The sequence below is a fragment of the Vipera berus genome (genome assembly GCF_964194415.1).
Source record: "Vipera berus genome assembly, chromosome: 13".
In the NCBI taxonomy this organism is placed as follows: domain Eukaryota; kingdom Metazoa; phylum Chordata; class Lepidosauria; order Squamata; family Viperidae; genus Vipera; species Vipera berus.
The window spans coordinates 10,213,627-10,227,745 of record NC_138216.1 but is presented as its reverse complement, the minus strand read 5'-3'; the positions used below and the strand labels follow the sequence as shown (position 1 = coordinate 10,227,745).

General features: G+C 46.8%; 1 protein-coding gene across 3 annotated transcripts; it reads right to left on the bottom strand.

Annotated features, from left to right (window-relative positions):
- Positions 1-3,079: 3,079 nt before the first annotated feature.
- Positions 3,080-13,896, bottom strand: LOC308673973 (kelch-like protein 10). 3 transcript variants are annotated; one of them, XM_081338064.1, is made up of 5 exons: positions 13,694-13,896; positions 10,122-10,611; positions 8,722-9,339; positions 5,306-5,455; positions 3,080-3,979 (listed from the first exon to the last, which is right to left on the bottom strand). In XM_081338064.1, exons 1-5 carry the CDS (start codon positions 13,879-13,881, stop codon positions 3,605-3,607), a joined length of 1,821 nt encoding a protein of 606 aa, XP_081194190.1. In that variant the 5' UTR covers positions 13,882-13,896; the 3' UTR covers positions 3,080-3,604. The 3 variants fall into 3 exon arrangements, with proteins under 3 accessions (XP_081194190.1, XP_081194191.1, XP_081194189.1); XM_081338065.1 differs by lacking the exon at positions 13,694-13,896 and adding an exon at positions 12,312-13,661; XM_081338063.1 differs by lacking the exon at positions 13,694-13,896 and adding an exon at positions 5,975-6,073 and having other exon boundaries at positions 10,122-10,917.
- Positions 13,897-14,119: the final 223 nt, after the last annotated feature.

Here is a 14,119-nt window from a genome sequence, read left to right as displayed (position 1 = left end):
ATCCAGGACCCCACAGTCCTCCTCCTCCTCCTCCTCCTCCTCCTCCTCCTCCTCCTCCTCCTCCTCCTCCTCCCTTCTTCTTCTTCTTCTTCTTCTTCTTCTTCTTCTTCTTTTCTTCTTCTTCTTCTTCTTCTTCTCCTCCTCCTCCTCCTCCTCCTTCTCCTTCTCCTCCTCCTCCTTCTCCTCCTCCTCCTCCACCACCACCACCCTGCAACCCCACCATCAGTGGTCACTTCTAGCAAGGATTGTGTTCCCTAATGAAGTAAGGAAATGTTCTGCAGGAAAACCACCAAGCTCAGAGAGCATCCTCACACGCAGCCAGGCACTAAAGCCTTTTGGAGGAATGCAGTCAATGAGTTTTCCTTCAGACCTCCTCCTCTTCGTTAGCGGCTCTTGCCAACCGGCGAAGAAGGCGAGCTGGTCCAAAACTTCGGACAGGCCTCCGATTCCCTCGCCCGCCCGCCCGCTTCAGCTCAATCACCCACGAGAGGAAAGAGGTCGCGCTTGGCAAAAGAGAGAAAATGCCGTCGCCCTTTCAGGAAATTAGCCTTTTTCTTCCCCTTTCTCGGGAGCGAAGCAATTCAGGAAGCTGAGCCGAGCCAAGGAAGGCGGCTTTGAACCGGTTCCCCCAAGCAAAGTCTTCCTGCACAAACCTACCTTTTCTCACGTGGAAGAAGAAGAAGAAGAAGAAGAAGAAGAAGAAGAAGAAGAAGAAGAAGAAGAAGAAGAAGAAGAAGAAGAAGAAGAAGAAGAAGAAGGCTCGTTTGGGTTGGAAAAAGGAGACCTTCTCAACAACGGAGGGCTTGTGGGTTTTGTTTCGTTTCGTCGGTTGCGAGACAGTTCCGAGACGGTTCCGACGGCGAGCCCATCCTTCCGCGCATTGAACCACCCCGAGGTTGAGGTGTTGAGGACATCTCGACACCCCAACGTTGGGGTGCCCCCCAACTCTGCGGGGGTTGAAGAAGCGGCCGGACCAGCCATCTGTCCGAAATAGCATAGGTTTCCTGCCAGAGCCGGTGGGCTGGACTAGATGACCTCCTTAGGTCCCTTCCGTTGCTCTTTGCTATCTATCCAGCGCCCGCAAGCCGAAGGATTCTCCGTGGTTTAGATCAGAACCAGAATCAGAAGAGAGCTGGAAGGGACCTTGGAGGTCTTCTAGTCCATCCCCCGCCCACCCACCCCGCGCTCAAGCAGGAGACCCTATAGCAGGGGTCTTCAAACTTGGCCCTTTTATGACTTGTGGACTTCAACTCCCAGAATTCCTCAGCCAGCTTTGCTGGCTGAGGAATTCTGGGAGTTGAAGTCCACAAGTCATAAAAGGGCCAAGTTTGAAGACCCCTGCCCTATAGTATCATTGATCTTAAATTCGGATCGGATACCGGGATGGAAAGAGATCCAGAAGCCCCGCCCGATCCCTCGCTGCTTTTCCGCGGGGGGGGGGCTTTGCAGCTCTCCCTCCTTCCCACCCGCCAAGCCCCGCTCCCCTTTCGGCACCCCTCGTCTTTACCCCTCCGGCATCCATGCAAGACGTTGGATCCCCGAGACATCCAAAGTCCCTGGGGGAGCCAGCCCGTTCTTCTGCCGCCCCTTTGGATTCTGGGCTTTGTAGTCCAGGCGTTGCAAATGGGAAGCCCGAGTCAACTTTCCAGGTTTTTTAAAAAAAATGTCTCTGGATGTTTTGCCCTTTTCTCTCTTCCTTTATTTTTTTTAAATGGATTCTGGGTTGGGTTTTTATTTTTATTTATTTTATTGCCGCCAGTGCCGGTAGCCCAAGGGGAGATGGATGGACTACAACACCCGGCAGGCAGCGAGCGCGCAGCGTCGCAGGGAGCCGGGTGGCGCGAGTGTCTTTTCTTGCGATTGGCGTGGAAACTACGTTACCCACAAGGCGTCGCGGCTGAAACTGGGCGCCTTGGCTGCTTTGGGGGTTGGGGAGGGGGGGGGTTGCCTCTTCTGTGTCTTGACAAAGATGGGGAAGGATTCCTGCCTTCGGAAGCGCGCCCCAAGATTGGGCAGTTCTGGCATTTAGACGCGCATCAGGTTTAGTAGTTGCATATTCAGACGTTCAGCGGAGATTTAGCAATTCCCGCCTTCGGACCTGGGCTGGATATTTAGCAATTCCTTATTCAGACGTACACCAGAGGTTAGGCAATTCCTGCATTTGGATCTGCATCAGAGATCTGCCGTGGCAGTTCCTTATTCAGACGTACACCAGAGGTTAGGCAATTCCTGCATTTGGATCTGCATCAGAGATCTGCCGTGGCAGTTCCTTATTCAGACGTGCAGCAGAGGTTAGGCAATTCCTGCATTTGGATCTGCATCAGAGATCTGCCGTGGCAGTTCCTTATTCAGACGCGCAGCAGAGGTTAGGCAATTCCTGCATTTGGATCTGCATCAGAGATCTGCCGTGGCAGTTCCTTATTCAGACGTACACCAGAGGTTAGGCAATTCCTGCATTTGGATCTGCATCAGAGATCTGCCGTGGCAGTTCCTTATTCAGACGCGCAGCAGAGGTTAGGCAATTCCTGCATTTGGATCTGCATCAGAGATCTGCCGTGGCAGTTCCTTATTCAGACGTACACCAGAGGTTAGGCAATTCCTGCATTTGGATCTGCATCAGAGATCTGCCGTGGCAGTTCCTTATTCAGACGTGCACCAGAGTTTTAGTATTTCGCGCATTTAGATGCGTGGCCCTGCTTTATCGACCCATTGATGGGACCCATCACTGCAGCTGGAAAACCAAAAATCGGGTCGCCCTTACCTGGGTCTGTGTTGCCCAATGCATGGATTAATTTAATCCAGCCAGGTTCTGCCTCCTGAGATTTAGGTGCACGCAAGCCAAAGCTGACTGGCAATCCATTTTCCGCTTTAACAGCCATAACTACCTGGGCTTTATGCGGACATACTGTACTTTGCCCAGCATTGCTCTGTTATCTGTCCATCTCTCCAGAACTTGCTTTGTATACGCTCCAGAACGTTTCCTTTCTTGCCTTTATTATTATTACAAATAAGGTGGTGAACATATCCAACATACTTTTTTCCCCACAACAACCCTGTGAGGTGGGTTGGGCAGAGAGAAGAGAGTGACTGGCCCAAAGTCACCCAGCCAGCTATCACAACTAAGCAGCACTAGAACTCACAGTCTCTTAATGATTGGCCCAAAGTCACCCAGTCAGCTTTCATAGCTAAGGCAGGACTAGAACTCACCAACTCCTGCTAATTGGCACAAAGTCACCCAAGTGGTTTTCTTGCATAAGGCGGGACTAGAACTCACAGTCTCCTGGTGATTGGCCCAAAGTCACCCACGTGGCTTTCATGTGTAAGGCAGGACTAGCACTCACAGTCTCCTGGTGATCAGCCCAAAGTTACCCAAGCACCTTTAATGCCTATGTGGGACTAGAACTCACAGTCTGCTGGTTTCTAACCTGGTACCTTAACCAGTAGACCAAACTGGCTCTCTAAATTATCCAACATTGAGAAACACCGCTTTCACATATCTAATAAGGACTAGCCTCTTGGTTTATCTAGGAAGGAAAAAAAGAGGCGATTTCACTTGTGCATCTAGTTCTTGCTTAGAGGGCTTTATTAGTCAAGGAGCAATTTTTCACACCGGGAGTGTGCTAGTGGAAGATGAATATTTGACCTCGTCTCTCTGGGAGGACCCCACGTAGTTGTCCCTCCTGGCAGCGTATTCCCCGACATTGGGCAGGCCCGGGACCACGCAGCAGCTCAGTGCACTGCGGTAGATGCTCATGTCATGGGCATCATACCACTCGTCTGTCTTCTCATCGTAACACTCAACGTTGAACGTGGTCGTGAAGCCATTGAAGCCGCCCACCACAAACAGCAGGTCGTCCACCACTTCGATGCCAAAATTGCTCCGAGGGTTGAACATGGTCGGGATGGTGCGCCAGGTGTTGGCAATGGGATTGTAGGCCTCGGCGCTCCGAAGGCGGTTGGCGCCATCAAAACCGCCGACCTGCAGAAAGCAAAAATAAAATAAAATAAAATAAAATAAAATAAAATAATAAAATAAAATAAAATAAAATAATTTAAAAAATCAGACCAAGCCTTTGCCCCCCCCCCCAACCCGGCCAATGACAGGTGGACAAAATCCAAAATTTCATAGCTGCTCCCTAGCCCTGTCTCCAAGGTGCTTTTTCAAAAGGCAACTGGATTTTGTTTTCTCCTAGAGGAAGATGTTTTGCTTCTTCGTTCCTGAATGGATGGTGAGGGGCAGGGATGGAAGGATTTATATTCCTTTGCAGTCATTGGGTCGTTAGTACTCTCTCTGAGAGCCATTGAGGCTACTTGGGGGTTGATCTGTGCCCTCAGGGTCACCTGAATCAGAGTGCAAATGGGTGTGGAAGCTTCTTGGGAGAGAGATGGTGTTCTTTAAGCAGTTCCAAGAAGATTGCAATTAAAGATAGTCCTTGATTTACAAATGTTTGCTTGGTGAGCGTTCAAAGTTACCACGGCACTGTAAACAGTGACTGATAACTGTTTTTCACACTTAAAGACTGTTGCAGCATCCCATTTGCCGTGTGATCAAAATTCAGAATGCTTAGCAACTAGCATGTACATTAATTAAGGACCCCCAGTGGTTAGAATGCAGTATTGCAGGCTAACTCTGCCCACTGCCAGGAGTTCGATCCTGACCGGCTCAAGGTGAACTCAGCCTTCCATCCTTCCGAGGTCCGTAAAATGAGGACCCAGATTGTTGGGGGCAAGAGGCTGACTCTGTAAACTGCTTGGATGGGATTCAAATATGGGAACAACCGGTTCTCTGTGTGGATGCCGCTTCCGGAAGTCCATTCTGGACCTGGGCAACAAAAGATTAGCTACCGGTTCTGCTGAACTGGTGCAAACTGGCTGAATCCCGCCACTGGCTGTAAAGCACTGTGAAGCGGTATATAAGTGTTATTGCTTTTGCTAATCAGTGGAACAGCTTGCCTCCAGATGTTGTGGGTGCTTCATCAGGGAGGTTTTTAAGAAGAGATTGGACAACAGTTTGTCTGAAATCATACGTAGCGTTTCCTGCTTGAGAAGTGGGTTGGACCGAACGATCTCCAAGGTCCCTTCCAACTCTGTTAGTCTGAATCTCTCAAAACAAGCCTGACCACTCTGCAGGCCTCCAGATGTGGTGAAATGCATGAGCACCATCCAGGAGTTGTTTCCCAACGGTGCTTAGAAGGGATTGCAGAAAGGTGCCCTGGACCAAGCAAAGGGGCATGGTCCTCGCAACCATCATCAACCAGCTGCAGGCTCGCCTGCCGCTGCCAGCCTAAGACGACCCCAGCCTTACTGCATAGACGTGTTCTCCGTACGCAATCACGCCGATCCCGCTGCGCCTGCTTCGCATGGGGGCAATCAAACTCCACTGATCAACTTTGGCATCGTAGACTTCTGCCGTGAAGAGACACTCGTTCCCATTGAAACCACCGCAAATATAGACCTAGTATTGGCAAGAAAAAAGATAAAGGAGGAGGCAGGGAGTTAATTGTACGCATGCCGGCACTGAGAATGTTGGAAGGGTGTTATTCATATAGATCAGGGGTCCCCAACCCCAGGTCCATGGAGCACTACCGGTCCACAGCATGCCAGCAACCGGTCCGCAGAAACAAGCAAAGCCCCATCTGCGGGATGCAGGCAGCACACAAAACCACACACTCTCCTATTCGTGGAAGAACCTTTTTCCACGGAACCGGTCCCTGATGCCCAAAAGATTGGGGATCTCTGCTTTACAAGCATGTCTATTGTAACCATTGGCTGCATTTGCCCTTAACACTAAGCTAGCAATTTAAGGATGCTTTAACACGCTGACATTGCCTAGTTCAGGGGTCCCCAACCCCTGGGCTGTGAACCAGTACCGGGCCGCAGCATGCCAGCAACCAGCCCACACAAACAAGCAAAGCCCCATCCGCAGGGTGCAGGCAGCACACAAAACCACGCACCCTCCGATCCGCAAAAAAACCTCTTTCCACCGAAGCGGTCCCTGGTGCTCAAAAGGTTGGGGACCTCTGATATGCATAATGACATTGAAAAGGTTGGAAGTCAATGTAAGGTGTAGAACCTGGAGAGAATTACGGTTTATAATGCAGGTTATCTCTGTGCTGTTGGCTTGTTCTACAACATGAACTTGGGCCCATCCTACAACATGGTTAACTCCGGGTATGTCCAATTTCTAATCTCTTAATTTATAGGAGCATCAATGCTTGTTTTTTTTTATTGAAAGGTTTTACAATACATTTTTAAATACAAAAAAAAACCTCCTCCCCCTCCCCTCTCCCCAACCCCTCCCTCCCCTCCCCTCCCCCCTCCCCGACTTCCCAGAGCTGAATACAGGGTATAAAAATACAAACAAGCATAATCTAAAATATGCTAACTACAATAAAACATTAAATTCTGTCGCACTTTAACTCTCCATCGTCAAAATATTAATAAAATAATTACTAACTAGTTATACATCATATAGATCCACTACTTATTCAAATGCTAAATGAAACTTTTTAGTCCCATATTTATTCTGAATATATTCAATCCATCTCCTCCATTCCACAATATATCTCTGTTGCAATTGGTCTTTCAAATACGCTGAAATCTTCGCCATTTCCGCCAAGTTAGAAACTTTTAAAGTCCACTCTTCTATAGTCGGCAGTTCTTCCTTCTTCCAATATTGCGCTACTAAAAGTCTCGTTGCCGTAATTAAATTCAACATCAACTTAGTATCTATAACAGTAGTATCTGTAATAATACCCAATAAAAACAATTGCGGAGAAAACTTTATCCTTTTCTTAAATATCCTTTGCATATTCCACCAAATTTTAATCCAAAAAGCTTTAACCTTTTTACAAGTCCACCATATATGAAAATACGTTGCATCCTCACAACCACACCTCCAACATTTGGGCTGGCAGTTCGGATACATACTTGCTAATTTTTTAGGATCTAAGTGCCACCTATAGAACATTTTATAAAAATTATCTCTTAAGTTTGAGTGCCTAACTCAAATCACGGTTTTCTTCCTTGTCCAGAGTAGAGGAAGGCTCTCTTAAGGCAATGGAAAGTCTGTGATGCCTCGAATTCAGTTCCCAAAAAAGATGCTTCAGGCTTCCCAGGAGTATGAATTGACCCGTCTTCAGCTCGTTAAAGCAACTGCATCTTTTCCTGGGATAGCATAGCTGCTTTAAAGAGCTGCAAGCTGGAGTTTCATCTATTACCCTGACCCGAGAAACCCCAGATGGTTCAGGTGAGCTATTTGAATTTTACTTAGACTGAGTTTATTCAGGGCATTCCTCACCTCATGTTCACCTGAATTTGATGTAAAAGAGAAATCGAACTTATTGTCAGCTTCTTAAGCACACCTTGGTCCATTTTTGATCCATTTTGTTTCTGCCTTCTTTTCTTTCTCTCTTTCAAAATAAATTGGTAATGTTCGCCCTAATAGCAGCTTTTGGGAAATGTACAAGGATAAGAATTGGGGGGGGGGAAGAAAGGTGATTTTTTTTTCTCAACCAGGAACCACTGTTGATCTTTAAGTGGCACGCTCCAAAATCAAAAGGGGTGCATCCAAAAGGAACACCATGCAGTTGGAGGTCTTCCAGTCCAACCCCCTGCTCAGGTAGGAAACCTTATACCATTTCAGACAAATGGGTGTCCAATCTCCTCTTAAAAACTTCCAGTGTTGGAGCATTCACCACTTCTGTAGGCAGGCTGTTCCACTGGTTAATTACTCTAACTGTTAGGAAATTCTCCTTAGTTCTAGGTTGCTGCTCTCCTTGATTAGTTTCCATCCGTTGTTTCTTGTCCTGCCTTCAGGGGCTCTGGAGAATAGCTTGACTCCCTCTTCCATGTGGCAACCCCTGAGATATTGGAACACTGAACAGAATAACAGAGTGGGAAGGGACCTTGGAGGTCTTCTAATCCGTCCCCCTGCTCAAGCAGGAGAACCTATACCATTTTAGACAAATGTTTGTCCAGTCTCTTCTTAAAGACCTCCAGTGATGGAGCGTCCATAACATCTGTATTTGTATTCTTGTATTTTTATATGTTTGCCCTGTTCACCGCCCTGAGTCCTTCGGGAGAAGGGTGGTATACAAATAAAATAATAATAATAATAATAATAATAATAATAATAATAATAATAATAATAATAATAATAATAATATTATTATTATTATTATTATTATTATTATTATTATTATTATTATTATTATTATTATTATTATTATTATTATTATCTGGAGGCAGGTGGTTCCACTGATTAATTGTTCTAACTGTCAGGAAATTCCTTAGTTCTAGGTTGCTTCTCCTGGATTCGTTTCCGTCCGTTGCTTCTTGTCCTGCCTTTGGGCGCTTTGGAGAAGAGCTTGACTCCCTCTTCTTTGGGGCAGCCCCTGAGATATTGGAACGCTGCTATCATGTCCCCCCTCGTCCTTCTCTTCATTAGACTCTAGACATTCCCAATTCCAGCAACCGTTCCTTATGTGTTTTAGCCTCCAGTCCCCTGATCACCTTTGTCGCTCTTCTCTGCACTCTTTCTAGAGACTCAACAACTTTTTTTACATTGTGGTGGCCAAAACTGGATGCCGTATTCTAAGTGTGGTCTTATCAAAGGCGTGATAAAGTGGTATTAACCCTTCCCGTGAAAGATCCAACACACGAGCGCGCGTAGCCTCTGTCAACTGTATGCACTGCCGAAAAACCCGGCAGTATATTTACCTTTCCGTAGAGCGTTGTGGCACTCGCGTCACTCCTCTGCTCATGCATGGGGGCGATCAGGGTCCACTGGTTGGTTTCGGGCTCGTACCTCTCTGCCGTGTTGAGGCGCACGTAGCCGTCAAAGCCCCCCATGGCATAGATGAAGTTGTCAAGGACGGTGACGCTAACGTAGCAGCGCCTAGAGTGCATGGGGGCCACCTGGTGCCAGCTCTTTTTGATGGGCTCAAACCGCTTGACGCTGTTGAAATAGTCCACGCTGTCAAACCCGCCAATGATGTAGACGTAGCCCTTCAGGTAGGCAGCCCCGTGGTACGCCCGGGGACTCTCCTGCTGGCAAGTCACGTTCACCCAACGATCCGCCCGGGCGTCGTATGTCTCGATTGCGTTGGTTGGGCTCCCCCCGCTCCAGCCACCGATGGCAAATAGGATGGCGTAGGGGAGCCGGGGTCTCGTCAGCGGATTGGTGAAGTCAGAACTCGAAGGGCCATTCATGTTCAGATCGTACATGGCTTTGAGGGCATCGATCACGATGGGCTTGCACTCCTCGCTGTCCTTCACGTAATCGTGCATTTTGACATTGTTCATGAAGTATTCCGCGTGCATCAAGGCCAGGCGGACCTTCAAAGACAGGAGGAAGGTTGAGAACATTGCAGATTTTGGGCGGAGAAAGGAAGGTCAAGAAGACAACGGGGCGATGGAGATGCTCAATCGTCCAGGAAAAGCTGTCTGGGAGGCGAGTCACGGCAACGGAAACGAATGGAAATAAGTCCAGTTGCCATGGCTCAACTTTCAAACTCAGCTTTACCTGGTTGGGATTCTTTAAGATTAAGAAACGTGGTGGCGCAGTGGTTAGAATGCAGTATTGCAGGCTAACTCTGCCCACTGCCAGCAGTTCAATTCTGACTGGCTGAAGGTTGACTCAGCCTTCCATCCTTCCGAGGTGGATAAAATGAGGACCCAAATTGTTGGGGCAAAAAGCTGCTTAGAGAGGGCTGTAAAGCACTGTGAAGCAAGCGGTATATACGTGTTATTGCTCTCTTCCTCAACAAATTGCAACACACTTTGACAAGGAAACCCCTGAGGGTTGGTGCAGGAGGATTGGTACATTCCAACAATTCTCTGTCTTATTAACTTGCTCAGATTAATGAAGCTGCTTGGACCAGCAGCAAAATGTCTCAAACTAACAAAAATAACTTTCCATGGCGGTTAATCTGAGCCCAGGTTGGTATGCAGCTCCCTATTTCTGCCCAGCTGTGTAGACCTTGAAGCGGTGTCTCGAGGCGGCTTCTACTTTCGTTTTCCCCCAAGCCTCCCCTTTCATTCATTCCCCCACCCCACAGTTCACGGCAGACTGTGACTGCATAATAGCCAGCATAAGGTGGCCGTTGACCAAGACTCACCTTCGGTAGTAGGACCGCCATGTGCTGTTTGCGGTTGGGGGGTTCGTGGGCGATCCACTTGAGAATGGCTTCAAAGACTGCATCTTCCTGCTTCACATTGAGTTCGTCCTTTTCAATAATGTCCTTAAACTCATTGACCGAGAGCTCCAGGAATTCAGTAGACGCTTTTACCATTTCCTCAAAGTTGTGCAGGATGAACATATAGGCGGCCTGACGTAGCTCCGGGCAGTAGTAATACTCGGTGAATTTGCAGATGCCGATGCAATTCTCCAGGCAGAGCTGAGACTTCATAAAATCAGAGCAGGCCCTGACGATGCCCATCACGTTAAACTGGTCGGCAGCCACCAGGAGCCGCTCCACATTGTCCACCGTAATGGGCACTGTCCTTGTGTAGGCGTATTCAATAATGAGCTTCATCATATCTGGGGTAATACCAGGAATATTATATATCTTTTTTTCGGAGTTGTTCCAACTACTGGTAAAGAGAGCTCTGAAAGAGAAGTGCAAGAGTCACGGGGCTGGGCCTCAAAGGGGCAGTGTTGGCTTTTTTAATGCAGGGGTGTCCAAACTTGGTAACTTTTAAGATTTGTGAACTTCAACTCCCGGAATTCCTGGGGAATTCTGGGAGTTGGAAGTCGACAAATCTTAAAAGTTAGCAAGTTTGGAGACTCTCGGCTTAATGAAATGGTTCCAGTTTGCTTGCTTGCCTGCTGATTTGTTTATTTAAGATACTCTTTATTGTCACTTTTTTCTGCGAACACACTAAAAAGGTAAAGGTAAAGGTTCCCTCGCACATGCGTGCTAGTTGTTTCCGACTCTAGGGGCCGGTGCTCATCTCCGTTTCAAAGCCAAAGAGCCGGCGCTTGTCCGAGGACGTCTCCGTGGTCATGTGGCCGGCATGACTGGACGCCAAAGGCGCACGGAACGCTGTTACCTTCCCACCGTCGTGGTCCCTATTTTCTACTTGCACTTTTACGTGCTTTTGAACTGCTAGGTTGGCAGAAGCTGGGATGAGTAACAGGCGCTCACTCTGTTATGCGGCACTCGGGATTCGACCTGCCAAACTGCCGACCTTCTGATCGACAAGCTCAGCGTCCTAACCCACTGAACCACCGCGTACCTTGCGAACACAATACATGCATTTTTTTAAAAAAAGGAAATTCTGATGCCCACTCTCAAAAGGAAATTATATAACTTTAAAAATAAATATAAAACCCTAAAAATAAACATATAACCATCTATTTATAACACAAGGCGGCGAACCTATCCAATACATTTTCCCCCTCCTATTTTTCTCCCACAACCGGCAGCCGGTGAATGAATGAGAGAATGTCTAGCCCCAAGTCAGCCAGCTGGCTTTCGTGGCTAAGGTGGAACTAGAATTCACCGTCTCCCACTTTCTAGCCTGTTGACTTAACTAGCAGACTGGGTTTCAGACTGGTTAGTTTCTTTTACTACTGTCTCTCTTATATCTTTGAGACAAATTTGAAAGCTATTTGTGGCCTGTTTTGTTTCTAAGGATGTGCAGGCTTCAAAAATGATTAACAAAATTCGCTTTAAACATTAAGTCTTTCTCTCTCTCCTATTTGATTAAGGTGCTTGAGACGCAAAAATTTAACTTGGGCTCTTTCCTCGCTGTGTTAACATCCGTAGTAACAGTTTTACTTGGTGCCATGCGTAGTTATTTCATACTGTTTTAATCATTTCTGTGTCTTATGCGCTCGGGTGGGCAGCTCTAGAAACCAAATAAATAAAGAAACAAACACAGAAAAAAAATTTCCTTAATAAATCAACGAAGAGGTAGAACGTTTGTGATTCATCAGCTTAACTGGGTTCTCTTTATCCCGCTTTTGGAGTTAAGTGGAAAGCAGGTCAAATATTAGGTTGCATTTATAAGGAAGTATTGAACATTCAAAAAAGGGTTTGCAAACTTTTAAGCACCATAGATCATTTCTCAACTGGGGGTAGGTCTTTTCCTTCTGCTCTAATGCCTTAATCGCTATATCCCATTAAGTTATTTTTGGGGTGCCAGCATATTCTCTTCTAGAAGAGAGGGGTCAACCTGTTCTCCAAAGCACCGGAGGGCAGGACCAGAAGCAACGGATGGAAACTAATCAAGGAGAGAAGCAACCTAGAACTAAGGAGGAATTTCTTGAAGAATTACAACAATTAATCAGTGGAACCTCTTGCCTCCAGAAGTTGTGGATGCTCCAACACTGAAGTTTTTTAAGAAGAGATTGGAAAACCATTTATCTCAAATGGTATAGGGTTCCCTGCTTGAGCAGGGGGTCGGACTAGAAAGCATTCAAGGTCCCTTCCAACTCTGATATTCTGTAGAGGGATGGAAGCAAACAAATTTCTGGCTAGATCTCACAATATCCTAAAATCATTTCTACGGGATCCATTTTCCCCCCCAAAAAAGCAAGATAACTTAAGCAAAATTCAAACCCCGTCTGCCTTTTGTATATCAGCTTTCCCAAATTTGATGTTCTCCAGATGTTTTCTAATTGTAGTGTATAATCACATCTGGAGGTTGCCAATGTGGAGAAAACTGCTCTAGATTCTCACTTCTTGCTTTTTGTGATTCTATCTTGTGCATTATGGGGTTGTTGTCGTTGTTGTTTTTGCACAGCAGTTATTGAACATCCCTTGGGTCCACAAGCTGTACAGATGTTGAAGAGTTAAAAGTCTCCCTTCTTTATTTTAGAATGTCATTTAGACCGAGAAGGCAAATGTCTTTTCTTAAAATGCTTTATCTGTGGGTTTTACATTAAAGGCTGAGTTATTTCCAAGGAGGCTAAAGACTCTTCCCCACAGACACCCGTGGAGATTCTCCGTCTTCCAGGTCACGGTTGTCCCAAAGGTGCATTTTTCCCCCCAAAACCCCCACAACTGGACTTTGTGTGTGTGTGTTTTTTTAAAGCATTTCGCTTTTCATCCAAGAAGCTTAGAACTCAAGAAGCTTCTTGGATGAGAAGTGAAACATTTTCAAAGGAAAAGAAAGAAAGAAAAAAAGAAAGAAAGAAAGAAAGAAAGAAGGAAGGAAGGAAGGAAGGAAGGAAGGAAGGAGGGAGGGAGGGAGGGAGGAAGAAAGGAAGGAAGAAAGGAAGAAAAAGAAAGAAAGAAAGAAAGAAAGAAAGAAGAGAAAGAAAGAAAGAAAGAAAGAAAGAAAGAAAGAAAGAAAGAAAGAAAGAAAGAAAGAGAAAGAAAGAAAGAAAGAAAGAAGGAAGGAAGGAAGGAAGGAAGGAAGGAAGGAAGGAAGGAAGGAAGGAAGGAAGGAAGGAAGGAAGGAAGGAAGGTAGGTCCAGTTGCCTTTTGGGGGGGGGGAAAGCACCTTTTGGGATCTGCACAAAGATCCTCACATTTTGAATTTCTCTCTCCTAGAATCAGGGCAAAAAAGGTCTGTTTATTTATTATTAAACTTATATGCCACCTGTCTGGCTAGAGGCCACTCCAGGTAGCTACAACCATCAGGCTGTCCAGATGAGAGAATCCATCATCCAATGCTTATGTGCCCTGATGTCTGCCTGGCTGGCTGCTTACATCCCTTTCAAGAGACGGGGAGCACTGACCGAAAATAAGAGCTGCAGCTACAGAGAATGTTCTTATGAGCATTGAATTCACACCCGTTGACTTTGATGATGACGTCGCAGAGCTTCCCTTCCAGCCGAAGTTCGTTGAAGACCGTACAGGCCATCGCGCTCATCTTCCGCTCCATGTGGCGATAGGGGTACCCTGCCGAAGCAGAGGCATCATCCATTTTTTCAAAGTGGGGGAGGCACCGGGAAGAGCTGCCAGGCCTTCCACTTTAACCCTCCTCTTGGAAAAAAGGGTGTGATTGGTCCAGGGGTTCCGGAACCCCCTCCCCATAATGAGGCCCTTGACATGACCAGGTTCTAGAACACCAGCTGCCCTCGGAAGCTAGCAAGCTCATTGCCTTCACCAGAGGGAGATGGTGGCATTGGATATCTAGATGGCTCCTCAGTGTCTACGGAGAT